Source organism: Falco punctatus (genome assembly GCF_963210335.1).
Source record: "Falco punctatus genome assembly, chromosome: 7".
NCBI lineage: Eukaryota > Metazoa > Chordata > Aves > Falconiformes > Falconidae > Falco > Falco punctatus.
The window spans coordinates 31,633,538-31,646,185 of record NC_137587.1 but is presented as its reverse complement, the minus strand read 5'-3'; the positions used below and the strand labels follow the sequence as shown (position 1 = coordinate 31,646,185).

The 12,648-nt window shown below is 44.1% G+C and overlaps 1 protein-coding gene across 10 annotated transcripts in view; it reads right to left on the bottom strand.

Moving 5' to 3' along the window:
* Window positions 1-11,502, bottom strand: part of UNC79 (unc-79 homolog, NALCN channel complex subunit) — a 131,289-nt gene extending 119,787 nt beyond the window's left edge. For all 10 annotated transcript variants that reach the window (XR_013929593.1, XM_080396229.1, XM_080396234.1 and 7 more), the window contains exons 1-2: window positions 6,295-11,502; window positions 630-750 (exon numbers count right to left, since the gene is read on the bottom strand). Coding sequence is in view for 9 of the 10 variants with exons in the window: in XM_080396229.1 (XP_080252355.1) it covers window positions 630-750; window positions 6,295-6,316 (143 nt within the window). In the remaining variant the exon portion in view is untranslated. The remainder of the gene's footprint in view (window positions 1-629; window positions 751-6,294) is intronic.
* Between the last annotated feature and the right edge of the window lie 1,146 nt (window positions 11,503-12,648).

The following is a 12,648-nucleotide window of genomic DNA, read 5'->3' as shown; positions in this document are numbered from 1 at the left end:
ACAAGAAGTAGTATTTCCTATTCAAAATGTACTCTGTAATCATATGGTATTTAGTACCATATCTTATTACCAAATATTGGACTAAATCAAAATGCAGGATCGCAATAATCCTGACCTGTTGTTACCATCCAAGTCCAGATGTGTATACAAACTCTGTGTCTATTCGAACTGTTACAAGGGACTGAACCAGAACCCAAACCTGAAAGCCAGCTGAACAATGGCACAGTAAGAACGTCCTTCTGCTCATCTGACTCATCATTCTAGGATTCTGAGGCACCAGGACTGTCAAGGAGATCATGAGTACATACATCTAAAACTCTGTAGGTCACACACTCCTTTCTTCACAAGTTCAGCATGCTTGTGCATTCAGTTTAGTCTGAGGAGGGCCAAGCAAATGTGTAATCAACCAAGTTTATTTTAGAATCAGCCACTCAATAAGCAGCTCAACTGGGCAAATTGGGCAACAGCCACTGAAGAGATTAACTCATACCATTCTTTCCTTAAATTATGCTCTGACTCTTTTTGACTGAGCAATGACCCATGAAATCTTGTAACCAATTCAAAGTCAATCAATACCCCCTACAATTCTTTAGCTCTTTTTTTCTTCAAGAGCATTAGTTAAAACTTACCTCAATAACGTCTGAGAAAAGTATTTCAGAGTATTTGCAATGTCAGTTCCAGAGGGCACAGGGTAAATGTTGTGGAGAACCCGGTTGTGATATTCCTGAAGGTAACGGATTTTGGAAGAAACTATACAAAAGACAAAGAACAAACACAGAAACTTTCATTTAGGTTTTTTGCAGACTTAACAGAATCACATCTGATCCCACTATTTCTGATTATTTTTTTTAAAATTTAAGAATTAAACTGTAAAATCCAGAAAGTCTCTCCATTCCTTCTATTTTGACTGAATAAATGAATGCTCCAGTGCAAGGAGAAAGCACAGAAGTGAATGCCTTCATCTATATTAGACTAACTCAGTGCTAGCAAATGGGGAAAAAAAACCCAAAACAACAAACCACCAGTAAAACAACAACAACAAAAAAAAACCCTGCACTTCTTCTGTGTGTCCAGGCATCTCAAGATTCATTTATAATGAATGAGTCATTGGATCACAGGAGGTTCATGTGAGATGGGTAAGTATTTCTACAGCCAAAGCAGAGATATAAGCTAAGACAGAAAGAGCTTATGTGATTTACTGTAGGCCATACATTTACCTTATGCAATGTACTAAAGATATTAAAAGACCTGTGCTGTTTATTTTAAGTGTCTTAGGATATCTGGTCAAGTAGGTGAGGGGATTTCCAAAAGCAGTAGAAGCTCTACATCTTTACTGAAACCATTTTTTTTTTGCTGTTTTAGAAATAATAAGGCATTTATTTTCTAATAGAGATCCTTGTTTAGTATTGAAAAAAAGTGATTACCCACCATAGCTGCAATGACTTACACTGCCCATATGGTGCGCGACAGTCTCATGCAGACACTTGAGCACACACAACTCTTTTCGTTCTGCTCTGACTAATCAACTCTGCTGGGAAACAGAGTACATTGGCTGTGGCAGAGGGCTGCACCAGCAAAACTGCACTGCCAGCTACACTGCCCAGCAGTTGTTCATAGCATCACTCTGTACAGACACAACCTCAATGAAAGCAGAGCTGGCTGGGAACTCTTAATCATGTTAAAAATGCACCAAGACTGTGTAATAGGCAGTTAAAAGGGGAGATGCTTCTGAATGACTTCAGCCCTTGAGCATATGGATTATGACAGTATTTCACTACACCAAGATATACCTTGTTCCCCTACAGGGCTCTTTCAGTGTGGAAGATAAATCATGCTTCCTAAACAAGCAATTAGTCAATACTTTGTTTTATTCTCATTATCAAATGGCATTTATTAAAGAATTAATACCATTGAGTCCTCTGCTTGAACAGAAGGGCACTAACCTCCTGAGAGACATCGCTATGCCTCTCACTGCTTATGTATCTGAACATTTCAAGACCATTCCAACTTTTTTCTGTACCATTGACAAGCTGAATAAGAAGGGGTGACATTGTATCTGTATTACAGAAAAAGACTGAAGGACAGACACCAAAAGCAAAGCGTCTGCAGCTGCTGTTGGAGGCTCAGCTTGAGATACTAAGAGCCATTTTACTATAGACAGCAGTATGCACTGGACTTTCACATCCAGTGAACAAAGCACTGTGAGTACTCAATCACACAACAAATGAGGTTTTACAATTTCAAGTCAGTTATCCATAAAATGAGGAACACTCAAATAATCATCAAACGAATACTGTTTGCTTGAATTGCACAACAAGAAGCCCAGCCTTTCAGCAGCCAACTGCCCTCATCGTGATCACCCTTTCTCCCATTTCCTGCTGTACTGACCATACCCTCCCAATTTCCACCGCTGGTGAGCTAATGAAGCTTTTGCAGGCAAGTCTCCCTCACAGTATTACCCTGCTTCATCACAGAGAGAAAGGTCATCATGTGAGTGAATAGGGCTGGGGTCTATGGGAAAACAGCTAGTAAAAATCAATTAGGGACACTGTCATAATGCATATGCAAAAATAATAAACTAAGGATGCGTAAGCAAATTCAATTATATTTCCTCACTTTCAAGTGTTTATTTATTTTATTTGGTTTTTTTTTATTTATTTATTGATTTATTTCAAGGTGACATTAAATCACTACTTTTTGCCCCCCAAACAACCAGAAACTTAAGTTTGTCACATGGACTCAGATTGCTTCAGTATAGCTAGGAGCAAGATCAGAGCCTTTCTGTCCACCACAGAGACCTGTGGCATATGAACTGTACTTTGCAGGGGGTATCCCTGTCTCTGTGAAACCAGCCATAACTAGCTTCCTACACACCCTCAAAACCACATTTGGTCATGATGTGTTTCACTCCAGGTTACAGAAGTTTATTTGAGAAGTCTAAGACCTGTTTTCCTCGCCTCATCTCACATCTCATTCTTTCTGCCCACTATCTCAGTTTTAGTCCCAGATTTGCACACCAGTTTACCAGATTATTTAAAAGATAGACACTTTTTTTTTTTTTAACTACCATGAAGACCCCCCATAAAAACTAATCCAGATTAGACTATCTTAAGAAAGAAATTACTTCATAAATGCATTTTGTGACACTACTTTCTCTTGCCAGGGCTTTCTCTTGCCAGGGAAGAAAAAAAAAAAAAAAAAAAAAAAAAAGAAAAAAAAAAAAAAAGAAGAAGAGTATGAAAGCAGGCATATTTGCAAAGAACAGAGACCACATTTCACAGTACCCAACAAAGAACAATTCACAGCAAGATGCACAGTTTACTGTGGCTGCCATGGTTTGCTGTCAGATATCTGTAAGTGAATTGGATTAACAAAATGCCAAAGATGATGTCAGAATTCAGGTCTAGATGTATTTCAGAGAACTGTCTGCCTCTCTAGTTACTTACTTTCAATAAAGGGTATAGGGTATCTAGAATCGCTTTTTTAAATAAATACATTATTTATTTCTGTTAATCAGCATAGTCACACAATTTATCAGGCAAATACCAAAACAAAAAACTTATTTATAAAGCCTAAATATTAACATTAGCTTTAGGCTAAATATTTTTACCTCAGGTCTCAGTTCTGTTTCTCAGAACACTGACAATTTCAGCACAGCCTCCCAGAACACAAAGAACCTTCTGAAGGCAAGCCCCAGAGCAAACTTTTACCAGCTTTCAAGATACAGAAGTGTGTGAATGACCCAGTTTTCTGAGTTTCTGAGCACCTAGAGAGCCACAGAGTGACATCACTTTTTGAAATATAAGTACTTAGCCATTGTCATAGGGTCATCACATAAAACAAATAAAAAAAACAAAGGGAAAAGAAAAGTTATTTCAGGACACTTTGCTGGGTATCTCTCTAGGATCTATGCAAGCGCAACTAAACTCCCTAGCACCCTTGTTAAGCACTGACTGAACCAAGAGCGAAACCATTAGGGGACTTTAAAGATGATCTTTGTTGCCTCACTGTCCTGAAGAAGAGCAGAGAGGGCATCTGGCATTCCCAGGGCATTACAACAACTAAACAGCAGTTACTGCCATTTAAGGTGAAGAAGAACTAATTTTCTTCGAATACAATAAAACACCTCAGGCATGTCATGGTGAGTGAAATGATGAAAGTCACTGTCAATATCACTGGTATGAGATATGAGATGCACATGGTTACAAGTAAGGAGACTTCTCAAGATGATTTCCCAGATTGCCACCATTTTACCTGTTGTTCATACAACCTGCCAAAGAGCTGTGGGGTGGCCACAGATTCATGTTTAGACCAGTGCCTCTTCTGTTCTGATCAGTCTGTCCCCTCATTCGTAGTGTTTTGCTGCTGTTCTTGGTAAATTGAGATTCATTATTACTTGTGACTTTACTCCTTTCTGAGACATTCTGGTTCTTGCCTGTTAGTCAATGAGGGCAGAAGCAACAACAGCAACAGTCGGGGTTTGAAGGTTTGCCCGGTAGTGTTGTATGCATTTCAATATAATCCTTGTTGAAGTCCATCACCATTTGTCAAAAATTGCAGGTGAGGGAATCTTGACGTTATATAGAGACAAAGACATTTGGTAACACCGTAAGAACTAGTCGGGGGAGCAATCTTGATAAACAAAACACATTCTGTAGGTTAGAGGCACAGGATATGTCCATCAACCAAATACTCTACCTGGAGCACCATAAAAAAGAATGTTAAGAGGCAGAAAGATGTGAAACCTGGACCCCAAGTAAATCTGAAAATAAAGAGAAACAGGGACATGGCAGACCAAGATGCAGTGTCTTGAACAGTACATGGGGATGAAAAGAAACCAGCCAAAGATAAAACATGAAAGAGAAGCTCAAACAGAGCGGACCAGAAACATAAGGAATGGAGGAACAGACAAGGCAGAATAGAAAAGGGAAGAAAATGCCAAAGGCACTGTTGGGACAAAAGGCGCCAGAAATTCTTCCGTGTGCAAGTGTGAAAGAAGCGTTGTTAATGTATAAGTATCACAAGAAAGAAGAAACAATTACAGAACTCAGGTAGGGGGTGGGGAATGCAGAAAGAACAGAACAGTACAGATCTGAACACGGCACACTTCAGGGCTGCTGCACAGTCAGAACATTGTCTCTCCATTTATGAGGCCAGAAACGCATCCCTACAGCAATAAATTAGCATTCACGTAATATTTTACTAGCAACATCATCCATCACTGTAAATAGGCAGTAAACCCTAAAGGAAAAATATACAAGTATTCTTTCCCTTGGATCAGTTCAGCACAGGCATATATAAATACAAGGATCCTTCCCAGTGACCTGGAGGAAGGAGACAGCAAGTCTCAGATCGCATCATGTCATCGTGGCAAACATCAGTCCAACCGCTCACAACCGTGACACTATCAGGAAAGAAAGTAGCGACAAGCTCAAATGCCCTGGTGTTTTTTTTTACACCTCCCGTCAGGGCTCTTGCAGAAGCGCCAGTTATCAGCACTAACAATAGCGGGAACACTTGCATGGCCCAGCTGCGGGGGTCCCAGCCACCATGGCATCTGATCCTGCTCTGACGGGCCCGGCCAACAGGGTGGTTAACACATCCGCGGCTGTGAGGAGGCACCTGGGCCCTGGGCAGGGGGGCGGCAGCACCCAGGGGGCTCCTGCTGGGAGACGCGGCGGGCTGTGGCAGGCAGCATGTAGGCAAGGCAGGAGCACCCGGTCTACACTGACCCAAAAGGTGACCAGCACGGGCAAGGACGAGAGCGCACCTCCCTTCTCGAGCTGTCTCACAGCACCGCCAGCTCCGAGATGCCACCGTGCGGGTCGCCTCCGGCCCCTACAGCCAGATCCCCGGTTTCTCAGGCAGCCACACCGCGGGGCCGGGGCACAGCCCCGCAGACGAGGCGGGCTGGACCCCTCCCGCTGCGGGGCCAAGGGCCGTGCCGCCGGTCTCAGCCCTCACACACCCGCCGGTCCCTCGTTGCCTCACCTCAGGTGCCCGGCGCTGCCTCCGCACAAACACGCCGCCCGCCCAGCGGGGCCGCCCGCCCAGCGCGGCGCGGGAGGCGAGATGCTCCCGGGGCTGACGGAGAAAGAGCCAGAACGAAGGCAGCCCCCCCTCCCCTGCTCGAGCTGCTACGCCGGCGCCACATAAGGCGGCCGGGCAGCGCTGCCCCGCCGGGGCGGCTGCCAGCCGGCAGCAAGGCACCGCCATCCCCGGGAAGGCGCCCCCGGCCGCCCCCTGCTCCCCTCGGACAGGCCCCGGCCCGCGCCGCCCGGCCCCGCCACTCACACTGCTCCGCCTTAGTGGACATGCTGCCGCCCCGCTCTGCCCCTCGGCCGCCGAGGAGCGCCTGCCCCCGGCCGCGGTGGAGCTGGCGGTAAGCGCTCCGCCTCAGCAGCGGTGCGGCTGCCGCAGGGCTGCGGGCCGGGGAGCGGCGAGCAGGCGGGGCTGGGAGCGAACGCGCTCTTAAAGGGAAAGCGCGGCTGGCGGCCGGCTGCGGCTGCGGGGCGGGGGCGGCCCGGCAGGGGATGGGGCGCGGGGAGCCCTGTCCGCCCCGGGGCAGCCCTGGAGCGGCGATGGCGCCCCGCCGAGGCGCCGGGCTTGCCGCAAGCGCTGGGCCGGGAGCTGCCGGGCCGCGAGGGTTCGGTGAGCTCCCTCCGGGCCTCGGCCGTGCCCCCCGGGGCTTCGAGGGTGTGTGGGACAGCGGAGCGGCGGCGGCGCGCACCGCCCGGGCCGGGCCGGGGCCCCGTTCGGCGGGCAGCGGCGAGGGGGGGAGCACGGAGCTAGGCCAGGGCCGGCCGTGCTGCCGGGGGTTGTTCGCAGGGCTGCGGCCGTGTCCTCTGTTTTATTCTTTGCTTGAAACGGGACCGTTGTTCTCTTGGGAACTTACCCTCCCCTCGGCCCCCCGGGCTCCAGCCGCGTACCCCAGAGGGCACGAAGTCAGGTGCCCTGGGCGGGTTTCCCCACGTTTCCATAAGGCACCGGGTATCTCAGCAGGGCCATGCCTCACCCAGGAGGCAAGGGCTGAGCTCAGCCCCAACTGCCACCCCGCTCCATCACCAGATCCCAGCTACGGTTATGGCCCCAGGCACCGTCAGAGCAGGGCCAAGGTGGGATGAAAAGACCGGTTGTGGTGGGAGCACAGTAGCAATGGTATAATTCATTTGCTCCAGGAGAAACCAGTGCGTGTCCTGCCAGCTTCCCCAGCGTCCTGACTTGGCCTTACCAGGACTCAGAAATGAACGGCTAGCTGTGCATTTCTTCTCTGAAACTTTTTGAAACATTTTTTTCAGATCCTCACGCCTCTGGGAAAGGTGTGTGGAAGCAGTAGTATTTCATCAGCCAGGGCATGGGAGTCTTGATGTTTATAGATAAAAAAACAGTTGCAACATACTCTCCTCAAAGCATTGGGCTGCATAAGATGAGTATGCCAGCAGCAGCCAAAGAGAACTGTGCTCTGGGGGTGGAGGAAAATAGGTATCTTTTATTATTCATCATGCAAGGCAGTGTCTCCAAATTACTGCTGCCTTCATTTGGGGATGATGCACGTTCTGTGCCGGGAAATGCAGTGAAGGGGCAGGTGCTGTTCAGCGGCATTTAACAGGGTGGCTTTTTTTACAGGAGCAATCTTCTAAAAATACTGCATGTGCAATGTTTTTTCAACCACTTAATTAAGTTCAAAATAGAGCTTTCATGGCATTTCCTTCACACCACCATTCTTTCCACACTCCCTGCTGCTTGTGAGCCCCAAAGAGAGAGCCAAGCCAACATAAACCGCTGCCACTGGCTGGTATGAACAAGCTGCCATGACTACAGTGGGACTGATCAGCAACTGAAAGGCATGAATTAACTGGGAGAGGACTTGCTTCCATTTCCCTGAGCAGTACTTCACAAAAGCAAAGAGCACTGGCCCATTCCCACATGTGGTTTGCTCCTTCCTGTTGAGTTTGCTGCAAGATCATTTAGGTTGCTACCTGAACATTTACATTTTCTCTTTTACATTTAAACCTTTGAGAGTAAACATTTAAGTTTATTCTTTTATTAGAAACTGGCATGTTATATCAGATCCTATTGAAGTCATTGAGAGTTTTTCTATTTATTTTTATTTAATGAAATGCCTATGGAGGCCATGTGGTGCTACAAGTCCCGCTTCCCCCAACGCTAGGTCTCACAACATAGAACATAAGTGATGAAAATACAGACAAATGGCTTTCAGATTTCATTGAAATAGGCTGCTGAAGGCAGGTTTCATCTTAACTTGAATGTCTTTCTATTGATGCAACAAATCAATCTGAACGGCTTTATTGCTCATTATGGAACAACAGGGAGCCTTTTGCACTGAGAGGAACTGAGCTCCCATAGGTATCCTTTAAAATATACCAAGTGTTCACATACCGCAGTGGTGAGCCTACTAAAAACATTCAGGTTGATAAAGCAAGAGTATGCTGAGAAAATATGAATTCCATTTCTCATGTAAAATTTCTTTTTTTGTTTAAGTGCCTGAAAATTGCAGCTATGCCTGCATTTGCTAAACAAGGTTCTATACAATTCAGCATGTCATTCAGATGTATGGAAACCATTTTATTGCTTATGAGTCCTCCTGCATGCCTAAAAAATACCTAAGCCCCAAATAAAGCCTGATACAAGTCATCTGTTGTTTGGTCAAACAATTTGATAAATTTGCCTAGTTTGTGCTTTAAATTGTGAAAAGGAGCAAATACAGGAACATGGCACTCGGAATTAATTTCTCAGGTCTCCGTGCTGAATAGAAATCACGATTTCTCAGCAAGATCCTCATGGATTTCCCTAATAAAATGGGTACTGTGCTCCATTGGAAACAATTTTAAGCAGCTAAAGTTTATGTCCATATGCTTTTTACCTCTGCTTGCATACAGTTAAGAGAACACATAAAAGCTGCAGGCATCTGAAAGTCCACAAGTCATTAATGCAAGAACATATTTTTAACAATAAATGAATGGGGAATGGAAATCTTACACACCAACTGATGAGAACCAAAAAAAATCAAATGTACTTTTCTGAGTTCATGAGTGGAGATTCTCAGAAGGCTGCAAGGAACTTCTGGAGTACATCTACTCCAACTTCCCTGCTCAAAGCAAGGTCAAATAGAGCAGATTGCTTGGGGCCATGTCCAGTCAGGTTTTGATTATCTGCAAGGATGCAGACCCACAACCTCTTTAAGCAACCTGTTCAAAGGTTTGACCATCCTCACAGCTGAGAAGTTTTTTCTTACATTTAGGTGGAATCTCAGTTTGTACCCATTGCCTTTGGTCCTGCCACTGAGCACCACTGAGGAAAATCTGGCTCCATCTTCTTACTCCCTCCCCTCAGGCATTTATACACATTGATAAGACCACCCCAAAACCTTTCTCATAGAGACTAAACAATCCCAGATCTCTCAGCCTCTCATATGACAGGTGCTTGAGCCTCTTCATCATCTAGCTCTTCCCACACTCCAGTGTGTCTGTCTGTGTCTTGTACTGGTGAGCCCAGAACAAGACACAGCACTCCAGACAAGGTCTCACCAATACTGGGTACTTGAAGGAGATGACCCTTGAAAATCAGTCAGCTGCATGTCTGGATATTAAGTTGAAAAAAACTTATTCAAGAGAGCTAAAAAATATACCTGCCTCTTACAGAGGAATTTGTTATAAACCACGTTCTTTGTTTAACTGACTGAGGAGACTTAATTCTCATATTTTCTTCTACTTTGGCTTTTGCAGGATAAGGTAGATAAGGTTTGGAAGGGATGGGAAGCATACTGGTTCCGTGTTTGTGATGGCTTTTAACTAAACTTTGTCTGCCATAACAGTGTGCATTGCAGTTACAGCATAATGCAAGAATAAATTAATGAAATATACTATAAGAAGAGAAGTTGTCCAGAGCTGAACTCACTATTTATGTGACTGCTGTCACTTTGAATTACATTTTCAAGTATTCATGTCTGAACATGGAACACAAAATCTAATATTGTTCATTTGTTTTTAATCTCCAAGCATTAACAAATCTACTTTTACAAAGGTAATCCTTTCTGAAAAATGCAAAATCCTAAACTCCTCTACCTTGAATCATGTTCAGAACATTTCTTAAATTGTTCATAAACTGAAATGAATGTATGCATATATAAAAATAAAACTGTCTATCTATCTGTTTACAGGTATATATGTATGCATTTGTATACAGAGATGTTCATCATTAGCAACTGTTAAGACATTCTCATGGTGTTTTCCTTAAAGGCTCAGCTTCCAGAGTCAGGTAATTACATGAATCTGTATTTGAATTTTAAATAAAACTTAGATTTTGCCGTCACATTCAGAGACTCAAGCACAATATAAACAATGGTTGAAACAAATGAGGATTTCAATGCCTAAATGAGAGGCAAGGACCTAAATGCTTTCTAAGTTTTATCAAACAACAAAAAACAAAACCAGATTTAATTTATTTAAAGCCTATGTCTTGATTTTTTGAAATTTGCTCACAATTTGTGGCAGGAGGTTATCATTAACTGCATTGTGATAGAGATGTTAAAACCCACAGTAGAGGTGGGGAAATGTTTGGAATGTCTCAAATTCTTGCTTTAATCACTACAGCCCTATCTGGATGGAAGAATTTGCCATTAAATGAAGGAGATAAGGGAGAGTCTGCCTGGTGAACAAGTGGTAATCTTGATAAGAAAAGCCAAACATAACAGTCAAATGGAGCAGGAGAGGGTGAGCTTCTCCAGCACTCAGGACTTTCCAAGCCACATGGTGCTCTCTGGGTATTTACCCAGCAAACCTAACACAGCTGCAAGGTGCTTGGTACAGGTCCAAGGGCCCTGGACAGTTCCTGTGTAGGCACTGACCTCCTCCCTGCCAGGTTCAATCAGCAGATGGAGTCCCTCAGGTTCAGACATGGGCACTTGACAGCAATAGTTAGACGCCCATTAAATTTAATTTGTCCCTAAACCTTTGCTCTCCGTAAGCATTAATCCTCGTGAATGATGGTAAAATAGATAATCGCTTGAGAAAAATGTCTGTCTGGGATTAAACTGAACCATTAGGCTCAACTCAGATAGGCTACAGCATATATCCTGGTTGACACAGGATGATGAGTTCGAGCTGTTCCTCAAGGGCTCAGACACCTGGCATAATCAGCATCAGCCAAGAGACAGTGAACAGCAAAGGCACCTCTTCTTGCTCACAGAAAATCGTGTCTGTGTATGAAAGTAACATGATATTACTGACAGCATAGTCTTGTGCAGGAAAAGAATTTCTTCTGAGGAGATACCCAGTCTTAGCCTCTGTGCTGAGACTTAAAAATGCCAGGAAAACTTCCTCTCTTTCCTTTGGCGTTACTATCACACAGCAGTATGTACAGAAAGAAAATCAACCAGACCTGCTGTGGGAGGAATGGAATGCAACTACTCTGAGGAGGAAGGTGTAGAGTATAGTAGGATAGAAATTAGGCTAAAACAGGAGTTAGGATAAAGAACAGAACAGAATAATAGAAGTTGGCAGTTGTAGCAGAAGTGATTGTGATGTGATGAGAAGTTTGGCTGAAGCCACCAACCCATATCAGTCATGCCACCTGGCACGTGGCAAATGCATTTCAGTCATTACTGGCTTGGGTTGACTTAAAGTGAGAGACTGAGCAATAAAGAGCTCTGGGTCTCGTTGCTAGTACTGTGATCCCAACAGAGTTAATATTTGTTAATATTTGTTCTTTCTCTCCCCAGAATAATTGATACTTCAGTAAAAAAAGAACATCATTAGGAAATACAGTGGTTATTTGGTTGTATTTACAAATCCTTAATTTTCTACTTATTCTGACAATTACTTCAACTAACTCTGTGGATGTTAGCTTTATTATTACATTTGTCAGTATCCATCACTGTAAAAAAAAGTCTGATAAATGCTCTCAATTTCTCTTTTAGAGTAATCTCATTAGCCTCTAAGTGAACAAAATACTTCATTTGTTGCCATAGCAGTGGAGTTTTGAGAAATAAATGGTGACCTGCATTAAGAACTAGCACAAACCTGATGAGCATGTACTAGGATTATTATAAAATCAGAGACTGGTTTTATGAGCCCTAAGAAGCACAGTGTTTGTGACAGCTACCATGACGTGTTTGTGAAAATTAGCATCACCCTGGCTAAATTAGATCTCCTCCCAATAAGTTGAATTTTTTGTCTGACCTTTAATCTCAGGCTTGTGCAGAATTGACTGTACCACTTACCTACATGGCTAAAGTAAAAGCACACTGCAGTTTTTTAGTAATGCTTTAGGAATTAGATTGCAAGTGTCAAAAAGCTGTCTTTCTGAACCTATCACAGCACCGTGGCCCAAAGGCTTAGACATGAACATGGAAAACAAGAAACCCAGAGCATAATTTTCATTGTGCTTTAGTATTGCTACATTGAAGTAAAAATGTTTGGGAATGGCCTCTGCTGGGCAAAACCAGTGACAGAGCGAAAGAAAGCATGAGATTTTCCATGAAGGAGGTGAGGAGAAAGAATGCGACAGTCAGCGCTGCTAAGGTCCTCGGCATTTTGCTGTGTGTACCATGTTTTTGACCCATGCCAGGGTGCAGGCCCTGGCTCAGTACCAACTAAAGCTGACTGACCTTGCTCATGTGCTTGAAGG